This window comes from Trachemys scripta, chromosome 16, assembly GCF_013100865.1.
Source record: "Trachemys scripta elegans isolate TJP31775 chromosome 16, CAS_Tse_1.0, whole genome shotgun sequence".
Taxonomy (NCBI): Eukaryota; Metazoa; Chordata; order Testudines; family Emydidae; genus Trachemys; species Trachemys scripta.
The window spans coordinates 27676259-27701806 of NC_048313.1; the positions used below are offsets into that span (position 1 = coordinate 27676259).

Consider the following 25548-nt stretch of genomic DNA (forward strand, 5'->3'; position numbering starts at 1 on the left):
CCCTAGGGTGGGGGGTGGGAGGGAGGGGAGGTGCCCTAGGGTGGGGGGTGGGAGTGGGAGTGGGAGTGGGGAAGGTGCCCTAGGGTGGGGGATGGGAGGGGGAGGGTCCAGCTCTGAGTGGGGGTGGGAGTGGGAGTGGGGAAGGTGCCCTAGGGTGGGGGGTGGGAGGAGAAGGGTGGCCTCAGCTTTGAGGGGGGAGGGGAGGTGCCCTTGCTCCCGCCGTTGAGAAGGGGATGCTGTTGCTGGGAATGGGGTTCCAGCTGGAGTGTGTTTGACGGGGCTCAAGCTCTGGGGGGGGGTGTCATTACTGTGCCCTTGAGGGGGGTATGTGGTGTATTGGTGGCACAGAAGGATGGGGGTGCCCCCTGTGGGGTTTATGCCACAGAGGGCCTTGGGGAGGGGCGGAGGCTCATGGCACGTGTGGCTCCGAAGTAGGGGGACTGGGAATAGTATAATAGCCACCGTATAAGGCTCCCTCCCCTTGTGCAAATGCATAGGGGTCCCAGCACTGCAGTCTTGTGTCGGCTACAATGCATGTTTGAGGTGATGGGCTGGCCTTGGAGACCAGGGACAACCGTTAAAGCAGGAAACTGGGTGCCAGGACTCCTGGTTACATTCCCAGTGCCATCACCAACTCCCTGTGTGACCAGGAAGTCTTGTTTGTACTCGATTTACCTATCTGGAAAATAGGGATAAAGAGACTCAGGAGCCTGGTGGGGTGAGTGAGGATTAATTGATGTCTGTCTGAAGCACTTTGAGTTCTGCTGATCAGAGATTCTAATATCGACGTGGGCAGCGTGGAATCTCCAAATGCCTATGGGGAACAGGGGGTCGGGCAGCACCCTGTAAATTAGGTTTGGGTTTGGTTTAGTTTTTCCCCCCCATGTGCAAGATCAAAAGGTCCTGACTTAAGTTCAAAGTTTGCTGTGCAAAATCTACTGAAAATTCCCCTTGTTTGTTTGTCTATTTAGTATCTTTTAGCCTGGTCCTCCATTTACCTTGTCCCATCTAATGAAGGCAGGTGGTTAGAGTTTTGCAGAGGAGTCTCTGGCGCATAGTGTACCAACAGGAATTAACATCACCCTTTTAGGTGTTTGTTTCTCCGCTATGTGTGACATGGGGCATGAGGGCAGCACCGTGAAGACACGCAAATGCTACAAAACAAAAGAAATAATCATTCCCAGTGTTGATTGTCCCTCAAATGAGGTCAACAACCTCTACTGCCTGAGGAGTTGGGGAAACACATAGCAGCCTCTCTGCTACAGGTGGTAAACCACTGAATTAAGTATCCCCCAAATCAAATCCCACCCCATGGTCATTCAGGCTCCCAAAGAATGGTAGGGAATGCTTGGGTGGGTATGTTCACTGAAGGCAGCGGGTGCTGCTCCTTCCCCGTGTCTGCTGTTCTGGCTCTGCCGGATTATAATCTCTTGTCAGCCAGACTGGGGATTAGTTTTCTCTCACTGCCACAAGAAGGCATTAGGGACTGCTGGCGTTTGCAGCACTTGCAGTTTAGGCGGGGGGGGGGGGGGGTTAGTAGAAGTTTGATATGTGTGACTGAGCAGCAGTGCCCAGTCACTGAGTGCACAGAATTCCCTCTATAGCCATGAACAAAACTGTGTCATTTTTGCCCTTCAAGTTCCAGAATTGCTTGGTGGTGCTGAACTAAGCCTCACATGAGAAGTAGGGAAGTATTGCTCTCCAATTTCAAAGGGGGAAAACGGAGGCACCTTTTGGGGGGGATGTATGTGAGGGGAAAGTGACTTGCTCAGCATGTTAGTGAGTTAGGGGGGAACTGGGAATCTGAACTGAGATCTCCTGAGTCTCATGTCTATGCTTTAGCCACAAGATCAGTCAGGACATACAAACATGCACACAGTGCCCTACTTTTACTGGGCAATTTGAAAATCCTTATTTTTTCTCCCTTCCGATGTCTCCAGGCCCCGCACCCAGCTCGGTCACCGCAGAGAGGTCACTAGTCACAAGTTCCTGGGGCAGGAAACTGCTGCCACTTTAATGGGCAGCACCATTTGTTATCTCCTTCCATTTGGCAGCAGATAGCCTCAGACCCAGCAGCTGGGGAAAGCCCCCTGAGCATTTCCAGCCATCAAATTTCCTTATTCATCTGAATTGTGAATCCTTTTTTTGTTTTTTTTAGACAACTTTGCCCTAAAGTTCCAAATGCTCCTTAGCAATTCTGTATTTCCTTAGCAAACGCCCTGCAATCTAGAAGGGAATAGCTTCACCCTCTGCTGAAAATGTAGCCACTTCTGTGGTGGAGCATAACAGTTGTTCAGCTGCTCACTCTAAATGCAGACAAACAAAACAAGTGTCTATATAATGTTTTTATGGTATTAGCATTTCAAAAGCTGGCCAAGATAGCTGCAAACAGAACTTTAGTTCCTCCCTAAATGCAAAGACAGGAATAGCTGTACAAGGAAGTTGTGGAGCAGATACTGGCAGTATTATCCTGCCTGCCCCACAACTGTAGGTTGTATGTTAGACAAATAAGTGATCTGCCAGTTCTGGCAGGTGCAAAAGTTAGGCATAAAGAGGTAGCAGCCCTAAATTGATTTTATGTGAGTAATACTCTGAAGTTGAAACGTTAAAACAGGTGGTCAATTTATCTGGCCACTTGGGTCCTGTAAGAACTTGGCCTCCTGCATTTTTTGTTTGCTGCTCTTTAGAATAGTATGAGTGAGTGAGTTATGGTAGGCCTGGCCATAATAAGACAGGCGTTTAGTGCGAAGTCTGAATTTGTCTGAGCAGGAGGTCTCAGCTGTGTCTCAAGATCCCCAAAGGGGTGTGGTGCTAAATGGCTGTTTAGCACCAGGAAGTGAAGAACCATGTCCCATGAAACAAGGTTTAAAATGGGCAAAGAGGGCGAGGGTAAGTTCTGGCTCTGTGTCAGTGAGCAACACAGTGAGACAGGAAGCATAGAGCTGGAGGTGAAACTAGTAAGCAGAAGGAAGAGGAGGAGAGCGGGAAGGGAGGGAGTAGGGGGAAAGACCGATGTTGGCACAGAATAGGATATAAGGAGGATCCTGAGTGAGTTGGGCAGGTAGGGAGAGAACATGGATGTGGAGAAGTTCTACGGCACGAGCTGAATCCTCTCTTGGGGAGTGCCGTTAGGAGCTGTGGGTTCTGGGCTGGGTGAGGGGGGTGGTGGGTGGTAGTTCTGGAGGCATCTTTCTGCCCTGGGTGATGCTGGGGATCCATTGGACTGAGCAGGTTCACGGCATGGAGTAATCTCTAACAAGGTTGGCTGAGTTCCTCTGCCATTACACCCTTTGAGGAACGCCCTGTAGCCGGTTTCTCTGCTCTGAATCAGCCTGCCAGGGTGCGCTCCACCCTCATTCCAGAACAGAGACGTCGGAGGCTCCCGGGCTGGAAGGACTCCCGCCGAGGCTGCCCCTTCCTCCTCCATGTCCTTGCTTCAGGGGTTAGGGCACTCCTAGCCAGCAGCACCAGGATCATCAATCCTGCTGAGCCCCCCTGGAATCCTACTTCCCCTGGGAGTGTTCTTGGAGTGGAAGGGTCGGTATGTGTGTAGCTCTGTGGGCCTGGCGTGGATTTTCCTTTGTCTGGGAGGCAGTAGGGCTGGCATTTCCCTGTGGTTGGCTCTCTGCAGTACTCTGTCAGAGTCTCTGCTCGCCAGCAGGGCCTGTGGGTTTTACTTTGTTTCCAGGTGGCAACTACACTGTTTTTTTTGTTTTTTTAAATCCTTCGGGGGTCAGGCCTGGTGGGTGTTTCCTGCCTCCACAGCAGCTCAGTCCTGAGGGGCAGGACTCGGGGGGGGGGGGGGGGGGGGTACTTTTCATTCTCTGCCCATACCCCACGACTTCATCTGCTGCAGCAGTAGGAATCATGTGAACAGCCCAGCACCACTGGAGGGGCTTTGGTATCAGACATGCTGCTTCCCCTGTGTCGGCTAGTGGAGGGGAGATGCAGGGCCACTGCCAAGCCCTGAGATCACTAGATGCTTACTCATTAGAGAGCTTTGTACTAAATGTGTTTCCAAAGCAGGCTAGAAATACCCATGACTGCTTCTCTCTCCATAACTTAGAGCTGTGTATGGGGTCTGGCAGGAGCTGCCACTTGACTGCTGGCTCCTAGCAGGAGAGCGCTGATCTGGGGCTGTACAGTAGGACTTGGGGGAGGCAGGCAAGGGGCAGGAAGTTTCCAAAGCTGTCCCTCCTCTTTTTACATTATTCTGGTTAATTTTATAAGTGGCTAAAGCTGTAGAGATGAATCAGAATTAAAATAGGCCTTGTCACGCCACAAGCCTGACTCCCCTACCTGTCTGGCTCCCCGAGCTGGGGCTGGATTGGAGCTGATTCCTAGAGGAGGAATGCTGCATGTCCCATTCCCCAGATTCGCTCCCTCTGTCCTAAGGCTGGATTAGAGCTCATGTCCTAGAGGGGGATGGCCCATGGCCCATTCCCTGACACCCTAGTCAGCCAGTACCGCTTGGCTTTTGTCGTTGATTCCACTGCCGGTTTCCTACAGTCTTTCCCCTTTGCTTCCTGCAGGTCTCTCCCGTGGGTGACTGATACTCCCTGCTGTCTGGCCACTCCTCCCTCATGCCGCTCGGACTAGGCCGCCGGAAGAAGGCCCCTCCGCTGGTGGAGAATGAGGAGGCTGAGCCCATCCGTGGCAGCTTGGGTGGGGTGGAGGTGGGCAATGGCAGCAGCGTGGCAGCCCTGCAGCCCGGCCTGCCACCGCCGCCTGCCAGCCTCCGCCCTCGACTGGTGTTCCACACTCAGCTGGCCCATGGCAGTCCCACTGGCAGGATTGAGGGCTTCACCAATGTCAAGGAGCTGTACAGCAAAATTGCAGAGGCTTTCAAGATCCCGCCAGTTGAGGTAGGCGCTGAGCACCCAGGCTGCAGGGTGGGGAGCTCGGAGAGGATGCCCTTCTGCATGGCAGCGCCTAGCCAGCCAGTGGGGTGGGCCCTTGGCGTTGGTGCCTTCTCTGGCTTCGTGGACCAGCACCCTGTGTCAGGCTGTGCTGTGCCCTTGGCTTTTTGCCAGTCAGTGACTCTGGGCTCAGTGGCTACATGCCCCCTGAGGTCTATGCCCAACTGGGCTGAGCCCAGTGGAGCTGGTGCTAGAATGCTGACATAGTGGTTTGAACATTGGCCTGCTAAACCCAGGGTTGTGAGTTCAATCCTTGTGGGGGCCATTTAGGGATCTGGAGCAAAAAATCTGTCTGGGGATTGGTCCTGCTTTGAGCAGGGGGTTGCACTAGATGACCTCCTGAGGTCCCTTACAACCCTGATATTCTATGATTTAGGGAGACAAGGTGGGTGAGGTAATATGGGGCCTTCTCAGCAGAGATGCTGAGGGGCAGTGGGGGAAGCTGTGGTCCAGGGGTTCCTCACTCTGTATCTTTCTTCCCATCTCCCAGGTGATGTTCTGCACCTTAAACACCCACAAAGTGGACATGGACAAGCTGTTGGGTGGCCAGATCGGTCTGGAGGACTTCATCTTTGCACACACAAAGGGCCAGAGGAAGGAGGTGGAGGTCTTCAAGTCCGAGGAGGCCCTGGGCCTGACCATCACTGACAATGGAGCTGGCTACGCATTCATTAAGGTACAGATGACTGAGCTCTGCTCACACCATCCTAGAGCCCAGGAGGCCCTGTCACTGGCTGATTGTGCTGTGGGTGGGGTGCACAGTCTTAGAGGAGGCGTGCTCCTCCCAGACACACACTGTGGCGTCTTGTCTTGCTCCTTCCCTTCTTATCTGTCTGTCCATCCCCAGAGAGCTGCAGTGTGAGCCCCTGAGCACGAGCCATGCTATGGGTCTTACCGGGGGAGTAGAAACCGCAGCAGCAAACCTGATCACATGGAGCTCCTAGTCCCAGAGACTCTGTCTGAGCCATGTGAACAGTCCTACTGGACCAGACCACTGGTCCATCTAGCTCAGTATCCTGTCTTCCAACTGTGGCTGGTGCCAGATGCTTCAGAGGGCACAAACAGAACAGGGCAATTTCAAGTGATCCATTCCATCATCCGGTCCCAGCTTCTGCCAGTCAGAGGTTTAGGGACACCCAGAGCATGGGGTTGCATTCCTGACCATCTTGGCTAATAGATGGACCTGTCCTCCATGAACTTATCGAGTTCTTTTTTTGAACCCTGTATAGTTTTGGCCTTCGTGGCATCCCCTGGCAACAAGTTCCACAGGTTGACTGTGTGTTAACTTTGTTTTAAACAAGCTGCCTATTAATTTCATTGGGTGACACCTGGTTCTTGTGTTATGAGAAAGGGGAAATAACACTTCCCAATTCACTTTCTCCACACTGGTCATGATTTTATAGACCTCTATCATATCCTGCCTTCGTTGTCTCTTTTCTGAACAGTCCCAGTCTTTTTTTAATCTCTCCTCGTATAGAAGCTGTGCTATCCCCCAATAATGTTTGTTGCCCTTCTCTGTGCCTTTCCCAATTCTAATATCTTCTTTGAGATGGGGCAACCATAAATGCGCCCAGTATTCAAGGTGTGGGAATACCGTGGACTTGTATAGTTGCATTATGATATTTCCTGTCTTGTTTTCTGTCCCTTTCCTAATGGCTCCTAACATTCTTTTTAGCTTTTTTGACTGCCGCTGCACATTGAGCAGATGTTTTCAGAGAACTATCCATGATGACGCCAAGATCTTTCTTGAGTGGTAACAGCTAATTTAGACCCCAACATTTTGTATGTATAGTTGGAATTATGTTTTGCAATGTGCATTACTTTGCATTTATCAACATTGAATTTCATCTGCCATTTTGTTGCCCAGTCACCCAGTTTTGTGAGATCCCTTTGTAACTCTTCACAGTCAGCTTTGGACTTAAAAAATTACTCAAGATCATGATGATCTGCAAATTTTGCCACCTCACTGTTCAGTCCTTTTTCCAGATCATTTATGAATGTTGAACAGTACAGATCCTTGGGGGACCCTGCTATTTACCTTTCTCCTTTGTGAAAAATGACCATTTATTTCTACCCTTTGTTTCCTATCTTTTAACCAGTTACTGATCCATGAGGGGACCTTCCCTCTTATCTCATGGCTACTTTTGCTTAAGAGCCTTTGGTGTGGACCTTGTCAAAGGCTTTCTAAAAGATCAACTGAATCACTGTGGTCCACATGCTTATTGACCCCCTCAAAGAATTCTAATAGATTGGTGAAGCATGATTTTTCCTTTACAAAAGCCACGTTGACTGTTCCCTCATGTATCGTGTTCATCTGTGTCTGTTTTCAACCAGTTTGCCTGGTTGTGAAGTCCGGCTTACTGGCCTCTAATTGCTAGGATCGCCGCTGGAGCCTTTTTCAAAAATTGATGTCTCATTAGCTGTCCTCCAATTATCTGGTCCAGAGGCTGATTTAAGTGGCAGGTTACATATCACAGTTAGTTCTGCCATTTCATATTTGAGTTCCTTTAGAACTCCTGGATGAATCCCATCTGGTCCTGGTGTTTAATTTGTTCCAATAGCTCTTCTATTGACACCTCAGTCTGGGACAGGTCCTCAGATTTGTCCCTTACAAAGAATGGTTCAGGAGTGGGAATCTCCCTCACGTTCTCTGCAGTGTAGACTGATGCAAAGAATTCATTTAGCTTCTCTGCAATGGCTGTGTCTTCTTTGAGTGTGCCTTTAGCACCTCGATCGGCCAGTGGCCCCACTGATTGTTTGGCAGGCTTCCTGCTTCTGATATACTTAAAACAATTTTTGCTGTTAGTTTTTGTGTCTTTTGCTAGTTGCTCTTCAAATTCATTTTTGGCCTTAATTATACTTTTACACTTGACCTGATAGTTTTTCTTTCTGTTTTCTTCAGTAGGATTTAACTTCCAATTTTTAAAGGATGCTTTTGGCCTCTAACTGCCTCTTTTACTCAGCTTACAGCTTTTCCTACTTCCCGTCCCCTGCTCTGATCCTAACCTCGCTTGGAGTCATTCTCCTTTGGGGGAGCTAGGGGATCAGCACACCCATCCCTTCCTACCTGAGGCTGCCCTGGTCCTTTCTCCTGCCTTGTCACTTTCTCACATGCTCTGTGTCCTGGATGGTTTTCCCAGGTGCTAGGAGCTGCAGCAGTTCCCTCAGACTAAGAGGCCCCTCTGTGCCCCCATAGCACAGTGATAGTGACATCCCTGATCAGACTCTAAACCCCCAAGTAAATGAGAGAGGCCCAAACTAGTGGATCTGTTTGAAAGAACAGAGCAGGGTTGTGGTATTAGAGCACAAATCCTCTTTGGAATCTTACAAAAGATCCCTTGGTACTGTGGTGCATTCGCTAATTCTCAGCTAATGACATTCCCTAAGAAGCTCTAATCCCAGAGTCTAAATCACTGAAGCATGGCTGTTAAGCAGCTGCCGTGTTCCACCCAATAGGTGGCTGCATTTCAGCAGTGGTTGAAGGGACTCGTGTATAGACAGCGTCTCAAGTGCTCTGGGATCCTTCAGGGGGACGGGTACAAGGGAGCCTAATTAAATATTCTTGAGTTAATACACAAGATGTGTACAGTCTGCAGCAGCTCCAGCTGGTAAAACCAGAAGGGCTGTCCATCATCATGCCTCCTAATGCCATGATCTTTTGTCTCATGGTGCCATTTTGTTAGTGGGAGGCCTTGGGTTCCTAGGCCCTTCTGAAGAGATGTATGATTCCAAGGCCAGACGGGACCATTGTGATCTAGTCTGTCCTCCTGTGTATAACAGGCCAGAGAACTGCCCCGAAATAACCCCCAGAGCAGATCCTTTAGAGAAACATCCAGTATTGACTTTAAAATGTTCAGTGATGGAGAATCCACCAGGATCCTTACTAAATTATTCCAAAGGTTAAATACACTCACTGTTAAAAATGTAACCTTTATTTCCAGTCTGAATTTTGTCTAGTTTCAATTTCCAGCTATTGCGTGGTGTTAGATCTTTCACTGCTATGCTGAAGAGCCCATGACCAAATATTTGTCCCCACGTAGGTAATTTACAGACTGTAATTAAGTCACCCATTAAGCTTATCTTTCTTAAGCAAATAGATTGAGCTCCTTGAGTCTGTCGCTATAAGGCAGGTTTTCTAATCCTCTAATCATTGTTGCAGCTCTTCCCTGCCCCCCTCTCCAATTTTTCGATTTCCTTCTTGAATTGTGGGCAGCAGAGCTGGACCCAGGATTCTAGCAGGGAGGGGTCACGCCAGTGCTAAATACAAAAGTAAAATAATCTCTCTACTCCTCCTCAAGATTCCCTTGTCTCTGCATCGCAGGATCGCGTTAGCCCTTTTGGCCACAATTTTGCACTGGGAGGTCATATTTAGTTGATTATCCACCTTGACCCCCAAATCTTTTTCAGAGTCACTGTTTCCTAAGAGAGTCCCCCATTGTGTAAGTGTGGCCTACATTTTTTTTTGTTCTAAATATATTCATTTTGCCACATTAAAACACACAGTGCTTGCTTGAGATCAGTTTACCAAGTTATCCAGATCACTCTGTGATAATGACCTCTCCTCTTCATTATTTGCCATTCCCCATTTTTTTTTGTCATCTGCAAACTTTGTCAGTGATGATTTTGTTTTCTTCCAGGTCACTAATAAAAACATTAAACAATATAGGGGCAAGAACTGATCCCTGTGGGACCATACCAGAGCCACACCTGTTCGATGATGATTCCCCATGTACACTTGCATTTTGAGACCTATCAATTAGCCAGCTTTTAGTCTGTTTAAAGTGCGCCATATTAATTTTGTCATTCTAGTTTTTAAATCAAAATGTCATGCGGTACCAAGTCAGATACCTTAGACAGCTCAGTATATTATGTCAACACTATTACCTTTATCGACCAAACTTGTAATCTCATTTAAAAAACAAATCAAGATAGTTTGACAGGATCTATTTTCCATAAACCCACGTTGATTGGCATTAATTATATTGTCGTCTTTTAATTCTTTATTAAGCAAATTCAATATCAACTGCTTCATTATCTTGCCCGGGATCGATGTCAGACTGACGGGCATATAACTACTCATGTCACCCTTTACCCAGTCTTCTGAAATTTTGCTGGTCTTCCAAGACTTATTGAAAATCAACATTAACAGTGCAGCGAGTGTCTCAGCAGCTCTTTTAAAACTCTTGGATGCAAGTTATCTGGACCTGCTGATTTTAACATGTCTGACTTTAGTAGCTGCTGTTTTAACATTCTCCTGAGATACTAGTGCAGGGGAAAGAGTGTTATCCTATGATATGAATACATCATCTGTTTTTCCCCAAATACAGAACATAAATACTTGTTCTCTTGTGCCTTTTCTGCATTACTATTGATAATTCTATCATTTCCATCTAGTAAGAGACCAGTATCATTTAGAATTAGTTTTGTTCCTAATACACTAAAGAAAACTCCTTCTTGTCCTTAACTCTGCTGGCGATAGTCTCCTTGTCTCTTTTTTTTTTTCTTCCATTTTCAGTTTTCTACGGTTCCTAACTTCTGATTTATATTCCCTTTCTTTTCTCCTTTCTTCCATTTGTTACATTATTTCTTTATTTTTTTATAGCTGCCTTCGCTTCCCCACCAAAGCAGGTCATTTTCTAACCAATACAGTCTTTTCCCTCGATTGTGGCTTTTTGGCCATCTAGTAATGTTCTTAAACACACCCAGTCTTCCTCTCTGCTGATGTGGCTTATCATTCTTTTCAGCTTTGTGAAACTGGCCCTTCTAAAGCACCGAGTATTTATCTCCCTGATCTGGATTTCATTCTGTTTGTATTTTTTAAATGTGATCAAATCCTGATCCCTGGTACATAAGTCACCATTAATGTTCTAAGGAAGGACCAAGCTTCGGCTGGGCAAAAATATGTGCGTGAGACTAACTGCAAAGGGAAGGCCCCGTGGCCTGATGGGAGCCAGGGGTCCTGGGTTCTGTTCCCTGCTCTGCTGACTCGCTCTGTGACCCCGGAGATGTCTGTGCTTCAGTCTCAATTGACCTGTCTTGTGGGGTTCTGGGCAGCTTTGCTGAATACAAAGGGTTGTGCACAACCCTGAGCTGAATGGTGGTAGAGCAGAGAAAGTGCTGCTGTTCAGACTCTCTTATCTGGACGCTGCGGGGAGGAAACTGCCACTGAAACTGCCCCAGGACCTGCAGTGAGCCAACCGTCCTGTCTCTTGCTTGCAGAGGATCAAGGAAGGGAGCGTCATAGACCGGATCCAGGTCATCAATGTGGGCGACATGATTGAGTCCATCAATGGGCAGAGCCTCATCGGCTGCCGGCACTACGAGGTTGCCAAGATGCTCAAGGATCTGCCCAAAGGCCGCACCTTCACGCTGAAGCTAACAGAGCCCCGGAAGGCATTCGGTGAGTGAGCCCCACACACTGTCCTGGGCAGATGAGGCCACTGGCAGGCTCAGGATGGTTGGAGCATGAGGCCTGTCACCAGTCCCTGTGGTCACAAGTTGGTTCCACCTGATGTGTAAAACGAGCGCGGTGGGTCTCAGTCCAGGTCATAGTAGGGCAGGAGTCCCTGGCTAAGTAACTGGCTCCCCTTGTTGGCAGCCACAGCAGAAAGCATCAAACAGGCCACAGAGACTGAGCTCCCCCATCTCTCTAGAGGGGCTTGTTCCTGGGCGGGCGGGGAGGAGGGGCATGGCAGCAGGGGGCGGTATGTTTGCCATTGGCCCTGCTGAGACCTTCAGCCTCCAGGGCAATCAGTCCAGCACAGAACACGCTGGGCTTTGTTTTGCACGTTCTGTCCTTTCTCCTTCAGTGAGAAGCCGCATTGGGTGCTTATCTGAGAGCGTCTTTCGTCTTAGTGCCCACAGCAGCCAGCAGGGCTTGGGCCTTTGGGCTAAGAGCCATTACCTTCTGTCCTACTCGGCCATTAAATAGGAGATGGGGAGGGGCTTTGCGTCAGGGTTTCCCAATCTGTGGGTCGCCGGAATGTTTGAGGCCCGTGAGGTGGCTCTGGTCCCGTGGGTCTGGCTGGGCTCGCCTCCCTGGTGCCGCTGCTGCCAGGTGAGTGCAAGGTGGGCTCTGCAACCTCCTTCAGGGCCACCCCGGCCACTGTGCTGAGTCACCACAGGCCATCGACATTTACAAATGGGTCCTGAGCCAAAAAAAGGGTGAGACCCGCTGCTTGAGGTGCTGAGCGTGGGGTTTGATGACTTGTCCTGCGGTGTGGTGGCCAGCAGGTGGCACTGTAACCTCACTGCAGTTCCTAGCCATCTGACCTGTGCGGTGTAACCACAGGGTTGGCTGAGAGGTGGGGCAGTTCTGTTGCTTAATTTCAGGTTAGGGCTTTACCAGCCATGTTACTGCAGGGAAGCCTTCCTCGTACTGGGAGAGGGAAAAGGAGGCTTCTGCTGTTGAAGGCAAGTGGGATCTGGAGATTCCGGTAGCAGCTGAGCCTGCATGTGGGCCTTTAGGCAGCCGGCCTATAAAACTGCCCCATCTCTGCTTGGACTTGGGGTTAGGTGGCCCTGCCAAGGTATCTGCGAATGACCCCCTGTGTACTCAGTGATGAGAGGAGGCTGCTCACAGGACAAGTGGGAGGGGCTGGCTCTGCCTTGCTGGTCTCTTCCCTCTCCCCCCTCGTGCCTGCCCCCATGGTGGCTTGAGGGAAGGGGTCTGTGCTTGTGGTCCTAAATGTCACTAAGCAGACAGGCCTGTTTCAACCCCAGCAGCTGGCAAGGTGAAGGAGCTCTCCCTACTGATCCCTCAAAGCGCAGGGCTTTCTGCAGGGCTTTGAGTGGAGCCTGGGGGAAAGTGAGGTCCCCAGGATGGTGCTGAAGGCCGGGGGAGACAACTTGGTTCTGGGCTGGACTGCTCTAGCCCCTGTGCTTATTATCCAGCAGTGGCCTTGTCAGTGGCTCCCAACCGTACCCCAGGGATGGGGATTCCAGCTCTGTTCCGGGCAGACTGCCTCTGATCACAGTGCATCCTCGCCCTCTGCTGTGTGTGCAGCCTTCTCAGAGTCCTCAAATCCAGATTCCTTGGCTGCTGGTAGCATCTCTTCGACACTGCACTGAGCCCCGGGTTGGGGCAGTGTTGCTACCCTCACATTGCCCCAGATCACACAGCGAGGCAGCAGCAGTGTGGAAGTAGAACCCAGGAGTCCTGGTTTGCCAACCTTAACCACTAGGTGGCGCTCCCTCCCTGAGCGAGGGATAGAACCCAGGAGTCCTGGCTCCCAGTCACATCGCGTTCCCTGCTGCTGGTGTCTCAGTTCATTCATCCGCAAGGCCAGCCTGCCACCACGAATTCCTTCCTCCTTAAGTGACTCACTGGCCTCTGATCTGGGAAGGAAGATTATTTTCCACTTGAAGTTATTTCCTCCTTGGCTTATGCTTCTCAGCCCGCGCACACGTCCCTGGTTCCTGGAATCTGGTAACTTCCTTCTCCCCTCCCTCTACCAGCTGCATATGTTCATCTCTGGCACCTTGGGAGCCTTGGCACCAGCATCCGTGCCGCTGCTCATTCCCTGCAGTTCGTTCCATGCTAATTAGTGACAGCTCCATGGTGCTGGCCGTGTGTGCGAACGTTAGGATCCTCTGCTTGTCCGTGGTGGAGAGAGCCCAGGTGCCGATGCTCGCTGGCTCTTTGGCGAAGCCACCTGCCAATTGGGTGGCAGGCAAACCTGAGAATGCTAAGCTTAGCTCGGTCCTGCCAGCCCTGTGCTTTGCTGCCTGGACCCACAACTCACTGGTGGTTCAATCCAGCCTCATAACCTGCCCTGCCTTCCAGTGTGCACGGGACCCTCTGGACCAGGGGCCGCGGGAGGAAAAGCTCCCCGCTGTTCCCTCAGAATGCCGGCTGCTAGAGCGCAGGGAGAGCTCTGCTAGCTGCCAAGAGTAGATGGTCTTTTCACCTCTGGAGCTGCCAGAGGGAGACGGAACTTGGGAGGGCCTGGGCAGATCTGGTAGCATCCAGCAGTGGGTGCACCCCAACATGGGTGTTCCAACCTGTTTGCGGGTCGTGCTTGATTCCAGGAGGGGGCAGGAATGTTCTGTGTTCCATCAGCCTGGCCCGCGGGACTGTGCGGCATCAGTGACGGGTCTTTCTCCCTGGGTGCACCCGTGCCACGTCCCCCTTACTGCTCTGGGCAGCTGTTTCCTGCTGCAGGGCCCTGGCTCAGCTCATGGGCTCCTGCCGAGAACCCAGATCACCAGCTCTTTGCACAAGCAGCCTCTTGTCCTCTGATCGAAGCAGGGAGGTGGGGGACTGGTTCATCCTGTGCTGGCCCTGGTCAGTTCCCACCTCTTGTAGAAACCCGCTGCAGAGGCATCCACCCGCTGGGCTCTGCGCCAGCCCTGGCGCTCAAGCCTGGAGTGTGCAGTGCTGGACGGACCGCTGTGAGAGCTGCTGATAGGGAAAGTGCTGGCTTCTGGGGAACAGCTCTAGGCCAGCTCGCTTCGGTTCTTCCCCTCTATGGGCAACCTGGAGCAGCCTCTTGTGTTAATCTCTCTCACTGGCTATTTCTAGCTCCCGGGCTAAGTGGCTGTTATCTTCCCCCATTGAGTGTGTTCAGGACCTTCCCTGTGATCTGGGGAGGGGCCAGTGCCCTGCCCCAGCTGGGGAGACCCTAATCACAGCATTCCCTCAATGCTCTTGAGTGAGACTAATGTACAGGCCGCATGGCTGTGCCCACGCCCCTCAGTCCTCTTTGCAGCACCTCCCACCTTCTCCCCACACACAGCTCTGGCGCTACCCTCAGCCCCCACCCACTGCCCCCCCTGCTGCTGCTACTCAGCTCTGCTGGTGCCCCTCAGCCCCCCATCCGCAGATGCCCTGGGCTCCCTTCTCCCCCCAGCCCTGCTGGTGCACCTCAACATCCTCACACAGAGCTCTGCCAATATCCTCTGACTCAGAGACCCCCTGTTTCTCTAGCCGTGGCCCCCCCCCCCCCCCCAGCTCTGCCAGTGCCCCTGCTATTCCAGTCTTGCACTTACTAGTCAATGTTGGTCATGTGACCATCTGCGGCTCCTGTGGTCTCCGTGCTTTGCCAGCGACTGGAGTCTTGGCGCAGACATGCCCTGCTCTCCCCTCCCATGCAGCCCCTGCGCCCTGTCCTGCCCGCTGCTATGCTGTGGCATGACTGGAAAGGCTGTTCTTTCTCTTGGCTGCAAGTTCTAGGGCAGAGGCCAGAACCCCAGCCTCCCCATGTGGGGCAAACAGCTCCTCCCTGTCTGAAAGGAGCCAAGCTTTCCTGGAAAGGCAGGGCAGTGCCTCTGCATTCCCAGTTTAACACCGCCACCCGCTCCCAGCTTTGGGGGGAGTGCGGGGGATGACAGGAGGCCTCAGAAATGCCAGTGCCAGGAACACCTGGAGCTCCATCCCCACTACGAGCCAAGCCCACGTTCCCGTTAGCAGAGGCAGAACAACTGGGCTTCTGTGCTGGGGCCAGGCTAGTCTTTCTCAGTGCTGTTCCCTGCCCTGTGAGGGCTCTAACGGGGGGGGCTGAGGCAGGCTGACCTGGGGGCCAGTGACCGCTCTTCCTATGGCTTCTGGATCAGTGATGCTCTCTGTATGTTGGGGGGGAATAGATGCAGGGGTGAAAGTGGGCTGGTACGGTGTACCGGTAAGAAGTGGTCGCTGGTACCAGCCCATATGCAGCCAATGTGCTGCCCCTTGTCCCCCCCTCCCCCCTTTCGGTGGCCCTGCCAGTAGGCTCCCTACCACCAGGGAGGACGTAAAAGGGGCAGCTGCCCTGGGGCCTGGCTATTTCAAAGAGCCCAGGGCTCCCGGCCCCTGCTACCGCGGCAGCATCCGGCGCCCCGGGCCCTTTTAAATCACTACCGGAGCCCCAGGCGGCACGAGCCAGGCAGTACAGATGGGCTGGCTGTTGGAGACTGATCCCCAGTCCCGCCCCTTCTGCCCAAGAGCCCTGCCCCTTCCGGGGGCCTGGAGCCGGGCCCCCATATTGGTAAATCTTTTGTGTTACTTTCACCCCTGAATGGGGGGTGTGTGTGTGTGTGTGTGTGTGTATGTATGGGGGGTGGGGTCTGAATAGCCCCCCCACGATAGCCCCAAAAGGGAAAAATCCTCCGTATCTTTTGGCCCAGAACAATCTCCAACCAAGATCTATTGACACAGTGCAGCCAAGAGTATCTGCGCACCATCATTGCCAGGAGGTGTTGGAGACGGATGGGTCATGTGCTTCGGATGGGAACTGATTCCATCACCAGAGTACCAATCAGATGGACACCTGAAGGCCAGTGAAAACGAGGCCACCCAAAAACAACCTGGCGAAGAGCTGTGGAAGCCAAGCTGAAAAACCCGGGGCACAGCGGGGGAACCGCCGAAAGACTTGCCAGAAACAGACAGGAGTGGAGGCGCTTCGTCACAGCCCTAAACGCCAGAGGCGTAATAGGAACATGGTGATGATGATGGCCCCTCCCTATCACCCTGCCCTGCGGGTGTATGGTAGCCGGGCTTCCCAGGGACGTTAATGGCATTCAGCATCCACCCAGCAGAACAGTGGCTGCTGCGGCCAGCGCGCTGCTCAGTGCGTGGGGCTGCTGGGACAGTGGCTGTGTGGGGACCCAAGGGGTTATGCAGGCTCTGGGCCAGTCGCTTTTTGCACCATCTCTGGCCCTAGTGTAGATGGGGGCTGGAGGTCTCGTGGTTTGTGATCGGTTGGGAGCCTGCCTCCAGGCTTTGGCCTGGCGTCGGTGCATGAGGCACACACGCGGCAGGGTGGGGTGCCTGCCTGCCACGCCATCCTCTGATTGCGGCTCCAGCCCAAACATGTTGATGTGGCTGGAGGCTATTTGTGTCTGAGTCCAGGGCCTTTCCCTCTCCCGCAGCCCGTACTGTGCTAACCACACTGGGAGCGGGCAGGGTGTCATGGCTCCTCGAGCCCAGCTGCTGCTGCCCCGAGGAGTCCTCCTTGGAAGCTGGGGAGGGAAGCAGCGTTTTCCATAGGAGACAGACCCTGGTGTGTGCTTGGAGGGGCCGGGAGCAGCTGCTAGGGCCAGTGCCAGAGCTGGGGAACAGGTGCATGAGGACTGTCAATACCCAAGCAGTGCATGCCCCCATGAAACTCCTGTACCCCAATGCACTAGGCAGAGCAGTGCTAGCCACCTTACAAGCAGTCGGGGGAGCCTGTACCCTCTAGTGTCCCTGGTGCTAAGGGATCCACGCCCCCTGCAGGACCACAGGATCCCCTCTTGGAGGTAGTCTTAGGAGGAGTTGCATATGGCCCCCCGGTCTGTATCTGGTCCTCTTGAGAGACTTGTGACCCTTGGACACATTGTCCACAGTATCTGCTTCCCTCCTCTTAAAAATCCCCCCCAAAGGGGGTTCTAGCTCTCATGTGACTGCTGGCTGCCTCTGCTGACTACAGCTAATAGGGTGCAGGGGAGTGCTCACTCCTCAGTCTCCCGGTGGTGTCGTCTGCAACTCCAGCCCTGGCATTTCTGTCTCCATGCTAACTTTCCGCGTTGGAGGCGGAGTGGGACTTGGGGGTTGGGGGAAGAAGAGGGAGAGAAGCAGAGAGCGGAGGATGGGGACAGGAGAGAAGCACAGGGCAGAGCGTTTCTCGCTGAACATGGCAATCAAGTACTGAATATACAATCCCCAACGGTGCAGTTGCCACAGAGGCCAGACTGTCCCCGTCCCTCCCAGTGCCGCCAGCGGGAGATCTGTAGATCAAGGGAAGAAGTGACTCCAAAATGAATGCCCTGGGCCAGAACTGAACGTGGCATTCTGCCTTCCACACTGAATGAGCGATGCATCAGCCCTAGAGCAGGGGCACGTCTGCCTCAGCTTGCTCCCCTCGCCTGGACGTGGGAGGGTGAATAACCAGCTTTTCCCCCGTGCGTCCTGGCAGCAGTGCACCCACAGAGTCGTCTGGGCTTGAATCTGCTGCAGAACTTTAAAAAAAAAAAAGGGGGGGGGGCAATGGGGGAGGGGAAAACCAAAGTCTCTTGAAGGGTTTCTTCACAGCCACGGCTGTTGAGCCTACCCGCTAGCAGGGACATCTGCCTGAGTCTGCAGGCAGCCTGACACGGGAGCTCGTTTGTCGCTCGTTTAATGACCGGTCTCCCTGCAGCTCGCTTTGGCAGACTCATCGGGCTGGCCCTTGGCCGCAGCAGCGGAGAACCGGGTAGCAGGAGCCAGGCCTGAGGTTTGGACTGAGGAGTTCAGGCCTCCCCCTGCTCCACGTTTACTGTCCCCTCTGCCCGAAGGGCGTGGGGAGGTGGAAAAGTGGCATAGCACCTGCTGCCTCGGAAAGCTTTGCCTGGACAGCTGTGTGCAGGCAGCCCATGGGGAGTGAGGGCAGCATGACGTGGAATGGAATGCAGAAATAAACAGGGCTCCTGCAGCGGCGTGTACAGCCTGCTGTATTGGGATGGGGCAGTGAAGTGCGGGGAGCCCCGTTGCTGCATGTGTCCCCATCTTCCTTCCCCCCCCCAGCTGCCGTCCCTCGCCCTCTGGCTCAGCACATCCAGGGCCTCTCATCTCATTTCTGAAGGACAAACTGCAAGTGAAGCAGACTGAGGTGCCTAGGACAAGACGGGACCTCCAGCACCCTGCAAGTGGAGCTCCTCTTGGATAATTCTTGCCCTGCACCTGCCCCAGCATCTGTGCTCCGCACATAGGATCTCTGCTCCCATGGCCGGCACCCCAGCTGCATGGCCTCCGCCTCCAGACAGTTCTAACCAGCAAGAAAGCGGGGGCCCCCAGGCTGCCCCACCGCCCTTGGGCACCTCCTTGGCACAGCAGTTGGGCTGTGGGAATGTCATTGAGGGGCAGAGAGGAGCCCATGGCTAGCACGAAGCAATGGATCCAGGGGGCTGGTAGGAAAAGGAAAGCAGCCCGCCATGCTCCAGTGCCCCCTCTGGCAGGGACTGAGCAACACACAGCCCTGTGCCTGGGCATTTATACCATACTCCTGCTGCCATCTGTGTCTGGCGTGGGCGTTTTAGGGAATGGGCTCAGGCCCCCCTCCCCCGTACGCCAGAAGCAGGAAAGTGGCTGATCAGATGAGATTTTCCCAGATTATTTTTACGCCGTGGGACTGTGGGAAACGTCAGTGGGGCTGGATCTCCATGGCTCTGTGCCCCCGGCACACAGTAACGACTGGCTGGAGAGGCGCATCACAGGCAGCTGCTGTTGTAACTGGCCTGAGAAGGGAGTGTATTTTGGAAACCCAGCAGCTGGGTTGGTTGTCCCGTGAGGGTTTTAATGGGATGATGCTGAAGCGGCTCTGTCCCTCGTGGGGAGAGGAAACAGTGTGACCAGTGCCCTGTATCAGCTCGAGGGGACGGGGCTTTCTAGGAAAACGCTGGCCGCTCCGGAAGTGCATTGGGAACAGAGGTCCCTGCAGGCGTGGGAGCTGCTGCAGGATGGACCACGGCTTCCCTGGGGATTCCAGGCTGCCCAAGGGCAGGAAGAAACCAGTTACGTACTGGAGGAAAGAGGAGCTTGTGGGATCCCGCAATGCTGTTGGCAAGAACTAGACCGACCCACGGGACAGAGAGGCCTGGAGGTTTCATGAGGCTTGCACCCAGAGCCAGGGAGAGAATCCAGGAGTCCTGCCTCTCTCTGCTTCTACTAAACTCTCTCCTGTTTTAATCAGCTGCCCGTGACGGCAGGGCCGTACCAACTGCATTTTGAAAGCTGCCCTCTGAAGGCAGCTCACATACCTCTATGTGGGAGGGACTTGGTTTTTCGAAGCTGAGGTGGAACATGTCCTTAACTTAGTTCTGTGCTGCTATGAAACCTTCCCGGCCGTTAGATCCAATCCCGGGGGGTTACAGGTGCAGGGAGCGCCTGGACCAGTGCATTGAAGAGAACACTGGACGGCGAGAAACCCGTAGAGGGCAGGAACCACTCGGCGCTGCCAGCGCCCAGCGTCCTGCACTCCAAATAGAGCTGCTGAGGTTGAGCGATCCCCGATTTCTGCCCGTTCCCTCCCAGCACGGATCCAGCCAGGGACTCTGTGAGCTCAAACTCATTCGTGGGGAGGTAGGAAGATCCAGGCAGAGGAGTAGGTTAGTGGGACCCCAGATACTCAGTCCTGCCAGAGCCGGCACATCCCTCTGCTGTGGAGACCTGACCCTCCACGGGCTGTGCTGCCTCGGCTAACGGAGGTTCTTGCACTGCGCCCATTGCCTTGGGCCCTGCACGTGACTGCCAGGGACCCCTTCTCCGGTCCCGCACGCTGATCTCCATGTGCCTTTGCTGTCCCATGTTGTCAGACTGATGCAGTCGAGTCCCATGTGTCCGAGCCCCAGGCTGTGGGAACCAGCCGCGGAGGGGAAGGCAGCCCGTAGCTTCCTGGGATGGATGTCACTGCAAACAGCCCTGAGTCCCAACATGCAGCATCTTCACCTTGCCGTCCCAGCCCCCGGGCTCCCCACGCAGCTCTGCCGCTGGCCCCCGGCCGTCCCAGCCCTGGGCTCCCTGCACAGCTCTGCTGCTGGACCCCCCCAATCCCAACTCCCAGCTATTCCAGCCCTGGGCTCCCTTCCCCCAGCTCCGCTGGTGCCCCTCAATCCCAGCCCCCAGCTATGCACACACACTGAGCTGTGATTGAGGCGTCAGCACAACACGCAGTACCCCGGCCCTAGCTGCCTCCCAAGAATACCCTGCCTGTTGTGCCCAGGTGGTGGTGTCTGATATCTGGCCCCACCTCCTGCTAGAGTGTGGCTGTTAATTTGGCTGCACCGGTGCCCTGGGCTGGCTGCTGGGATTCTGGGCTGCGAGGCCAACATGTGACTGCCCCACCTCTGGCGTGGTCTCACTGGGTCGTCCCTTGCTGTGTTTCAGATATGATCAGCCAGCGGGCCGCAGGGGGCAAGCACAACAGTAGCTCCCAGCTGGGCACTGGCAGAGGGACCCTACGGCTACGGGCCAAGGGACCGGCCACCGTGGAGGAGCAGGTAGGTGCCAGCCCTGGGGAGCTTCCCCTGACAGCCCTCGGGAGCCCTTTGAATGTTCGCTTGAGTCCTGACCTCTTCCCAGAGGGAACTGAGGGTGGGGAGCCAGAGCAGAATGAGAGGGGAGCTGAGGTCCCAGCTGTCCCAAGATTGGGGAGGGGACAGGTCCTCCATATGGGGCCACTCCCCCCACTACGTCCTTGTACTGCACCTGCTTCCCAGTCTTCTCCCACAGCCCTGACGATGCCCCTCAATCCTCACCTGCAGCCCCCTGCTATCCCAGCCCTGGCCCCCAACACCCACACCTCTCTGCCGAGGAATGGGGAGGGTTGGAAGAGGGGTGCCCCTCTTTTCCCATGGTTCTTGGCCGGGGGGTGAGTGGGAGGGGGTCTATATTTTTGCCTCCGTCTCCTGCTCAGCAGCTCTCCTGCCCCCCCCCCCCAGCTGTCTGCGTTTGAGGAGAGGGCGATTGAGAAGGTGGACGACCTGCTGGAGAGCTACATGGGCATCCGCGACACGGAGCTGGGTGAGTCTCCTACCGAGCAGCCCCCAAGTCACCCCGGGGCTGGGTGCCCAAAGCATCGGGGTGTTGGGGGAAGGGCTGTGTCATGGTCAGCCAGCATAGGAATCCTTGCTGGGCAGCGTGGGAGCTCCCCCTGCTGGGAGAGGCCCAGGCTGATGTAGCTGGGAGCACCCCCCACAGCCAGCGCTCCTCCCCTGCTCCCTACAGTGCCCCCTGCTGGGAGCTCCCCCACAGCCAGCGCTCCTCCCCTGCTCCCTACAGTGCCCCCTGCTGGGAGCTCCCCCACAGCCAGCGCTCCTGCCCCGCCTCCTGCAGCAACCCCAGCTGGGACTGGAGTAGCTGGACGTTCCCCAGCAGTTAAGCGCAAGCCCTGCTGTTAGTGGCCTGCTACATCCCTCATGTGCAGCATTTAGTGTGAGGAGAGAAGTCTCCCCTCTCTGAGAGGTGAGCAGGGCTCTCCCAGGGCACACAGCAGCATTTCTGGGGTTAGTGAGGCAGTGGCAGAGACAGGCTTGTCAGTGTGTTCTGGGAAGCAGGGCTGGGCAGAGAAAGCAAATCAGCCCTTCAGCTCACAGGCCTCCCAGCTGCCATGCCTCCTTGGCCAGGGCTGTGGGCAAGAGCAGCATGTTGGCGCTGGCAGTGCTGGGGCTCAGGGCGTCTATTACTCCTGGCAATGGCATGGCAGTGCTGTCGTGATGCGCGAAGCATTGGCACTGTTGGTGGGAGCAGTGGGATAGCACTAGGGCTGGCATGTCCTGCCCCAGGTAACATGGAAGTGAATGCTCCTCCCTCCCCTTCAAGCCCATCTCTGCTCTCTGTAGCTGCCACCATGGTAGAGCTGGGGAAGGACAAGGGGAACCCGGATGAGTTCGCGGAGGCGCTGGATGAGCGGCTGGGTGACTTCGCCTTCCCCGACGAGTTCGTCTTTGACGTGTGGGGCGCCATTGGGGATGCCAAGGTTGGGCGCTACTAGGACTCTGCGGGACTGCCCTGCTCTGCCCACCCTGGATCTGCTGTGCCCTTGGGCTGGGCAAGGGCGTGCTGGGTTGCTGCCCTCATGTGGACCAGGGGGTAAGGGATACACCACGGGCCCGGCTCTGTGCCTGGCTCCAGCACTGCTGTGGCAAAAACTCCAGCTCCGGCTCCTCGTCCCTCCCCTTCACCTAGGGCCCTGGGTGCACTTCTCTATGGCCAGCCCTTCCTGACTGTACCTGGAGCCGCATGGGAGCCGGGCTCTGGGCTCTTCTCCTCTCTCCCCCCCAGTACTAGAGGCGGCGGAGGGGACAGCTGCTGGGCATTATCAAGCAATAAGCTGAGCCATTGTGTGCCCCTGCCGAAGGCTGCAGGGAGGTGGGGATTGGCCAGGCCCTTGGGGTGCTCCCTCCCCAGTCCCGGGGGGCAGCAGGGGAGTGAGGGGGGCCAGCTGCACTGCTCCCTGGGGTGGAGCAGGGTGTGTCCTGGCACCTGCAGGGCCTGGCACCCCTCTTCAGTCATCAGGGTAACCTCCTGGCCGCTGCTGGGGCGTCCCTCGACTGTACCTCTGCCTGGGCGTAGCCTCCCGCCGGGCAGTAACCCCGGTGCCTTGAAACTAACCCCGGTGCCTGTGTTCCACGTGTGGGTGTTTGCCAGCAGCGGCCCCCATGCCCGTATGGTACACCCACCCCGCTGCCTGTCAGCACCCATCTAACCACTAACAGGAGCGAGGCCGCCCCGGGCGGGCTGCGGCTGGCAGAGTGCCCGCAACAGCCTGCTCGCTCCTCCCGAGCTCACTCCAGCCCCCCGCCCTGCTGCTCTGTTGGTACTGTACTGCCCTCTCCCTTCACCTGCTTTAATCCTTCCTCCTCCCGCCATGGAGCCCTGGGCAGCGAGGGGCTGGCAGGGGCAGGCAGCGTGTGGGGCTGCAGCCCCGAGCAATGCCGAGATCCCTTGTTCCCCTCAAAGGCAGCATGAGAGTGGGAGCTGCTGCTAACTCGAGGGGAGACAGCTCACTCCCATCCCCTCACCCTGCTCCCCTTGTTACCCCCCCCCCCCCCCCCCCGAAAGGAATCAACAGCCTGCAATGCTCCCCCTGGCCAGAGTTCCTGTCCCCCACTGCGCCCCCTGCTGGCAGAAGCTGTCTAGTGCATTCAGGCTCTGTCACAGCTGAGCACCATTGCCCTGGGACCCCACCTCCGCTTACCTGCTGCCAGAAAGGCCCTGCCCACCTACCACAGTGGAATAGCCCCAGGGCCCAGGCTGGGGTCTGCTCCTGCCCTGCAGGGAGGGTGGGTCCCTGCTCCAGCCCCAGACCCACAGGGGGCAGCAGCATTCCCCTGGAGCAGCTCGGGAATGACTGGGCGGCTCTTGTCACGCATCTGTTCCTGAGGCTGGAGCCCTGCGCTCCCCTGGCTGTGCTGTTAACACCCCACATTCACAGCAGCTGGTCTCTGCTCCTGGCTTGTAGGCGGTGGGTGAGTTGGACAGGGCCGTGACAGCCAGGCAGCCCCCACCCTTACTGCTGCCCCTGGAGCATCGCAGCCCTGGGGGGTGGTCAGAGGGTTAAATCCATCCGCTGCCTCCTCTCCTACCTCCTGCTAAAAACCACCCCGCACAATCAGGCCACGCAGAAGCCCTGTGCCAGTCAGGGGCCTGTTCTATTCACAGCCCCCCAGCCCACTCTCCATTCCCTTGGGGGGGGGTTTGAATTGACCCCCCCCCCCCCCCCCCGGGGCAGGTGCACCAGGCCCTTCAGGTTGTATACGCCAATGGGTCTTGTGGGCTTTCTAGCTGATCTGGGCTTCCCCCCCACCCCCCTGGACTCAGCCAGGCTCCCCTACCTGCTTCATGCTGCTCTGACTTCCTGTGTAAAGAGATTGTCACCCCCTATTCTGCTGTGGGGGGGCACCCTACTCCCTTTTTCCCCCACATGCTGCTGGAGCCCACAGCGCCAAGCCCCAGCGCTGGCCCTAGTGTCCCATCCATAAGGCAGGCGGGTGGGTTAATCATCTCTCCTAGCGTTTACACTTTGTGATGATTAACTGCTCCCGGAGCCCATTGGGGGGTTTCCCTCACCAGTCTGAGCCTGTCGTAACACTGTCCCCCACATCCCCCTCCGCAGTGTCCCATGTGGGGTTAGGCTTAACACCTCCCCCTCACTCCTTATTCTGGTGGGGGGGGGGGGGCGGGGGGCTGACACACACTGCTGCATGGCTGGGGTCCCCTGGGGCAGGCTTGGAGTTTTTTGAGATCCTTCTCTTAAAGAAGCCGTAGGGTCTAGGGGCTGGATCCGGATTCCTGGATTCTCCCCCTGGCTCTGGGAGGTGGGGGGGCCCTATGCATTAGACCAGGGGCGTGAGAGACAGGACTCGTGGTTCTGTTCTCAGCTCTGCTGCCACCTCTCACCGTTGGGCATGTCCCCTCCCCTCTCTGTCTTGTCTTATCTGTTCACTCTGGATCGGACTGACCTACCTCGCAGGGCGGGCGTGAGGAGGCGCAATGTTTGTAAAGCGCCACGTGCTGCAATATTTATATCCCCTCCTGGCACTTGTCTTGGGGTGCAAGCTGGGAGCCCCAGGATTGCTCCCTGTTTCCTAGCTTCTTCAGTCACTCTCCAGCCCTCCGGCACCTACTGTATCCACGACACTAAGCCCAGCACTGGTGCTTGGGCCTGGACCCCGGCTCACAGAGGAGTGAGCAAAGCAAGGGACTTGGAGGGGGCGGTTCCATTGCGAGGGAGAGTGATTCTTCCCCCCCCCCCCCCCCCCCGGCTGAGCAGGGCTTGGTCAGGGTCAGGAGTCCCAGAGAGCAAGGCCCCTGCGCTCCCCCTCATGCTGTGATGGAAGTGAGCTGTGACCCCCTACGCTGAACCCTGGTCCCCTGGGAGCTGCTGACGAGGGGCAGATCCCCCATCCTCCCAGGCCCTATTTTTGTATTTTACCTGTAAAGCATCTTTAACATAAAAATATATCAACTCTAGCCAACCAGCCGCATGTCTGTGGGGGCCGTGTCTGGAGCTGGGTCAGGGGCAGCCAGGAGCTTCCCTACAGCTGCGGGGCAGGGGGTGGGCACTGGGGGGGCTGGTCGTGCTGTGGGGCCGGGCAGTGGGCACAACAGGAGGCAGTGCCAAAGCCCCCGTCCCCCCCACTCGCAGCTCCCTCTGCAAGGGTCAGATCAGAGCATCCTTCCCAGGGGGCACAACAG

At 55.3% G+C, this 25548-nt stretch overlaps 1 protein-coding gene across 2 annotated transcripts; it reads left to right on the forward strand.

The window, feature by feature from the left end:
• Positions 1-3350: 3350 nt before the first annotated feature.
• GIPC1 (GIPC PDZ domain containing family member 1) lies at positions 3351-25323 on the forward strand. Of its 2 annotated transcripts, none has more exons than XM_034791968.1 (7): positions 3351-3541; positions 4533-4865; positions 5410-5595; positions 11139-11319; positions 20737-20849; positions 21291-21372; positions 22191-25323. In XM_034791968.1, the coding sequence occupies exons 2-7, from the start codon at positions 4584-4586 to the stop codon at positions 22340-22342; spliced, it is 996 nt and encodes a 331-aa protein (XP_034647859.1). In that variant the 5' UTR covers positions 3351-3541; positions 4533-4583; the 3' UTR covers positions 22343-25323. The 2 variants fall into 2 exon arrangements, with proteins under 2 accessions (XP_034647859.1, XP_034647860.1); XM_034791969.1 differs by having other exon boundaries at positions 3351-3537.
• The last annotated feature ends 225 nt before the right edge of the window (positions 25324-25548 follow it).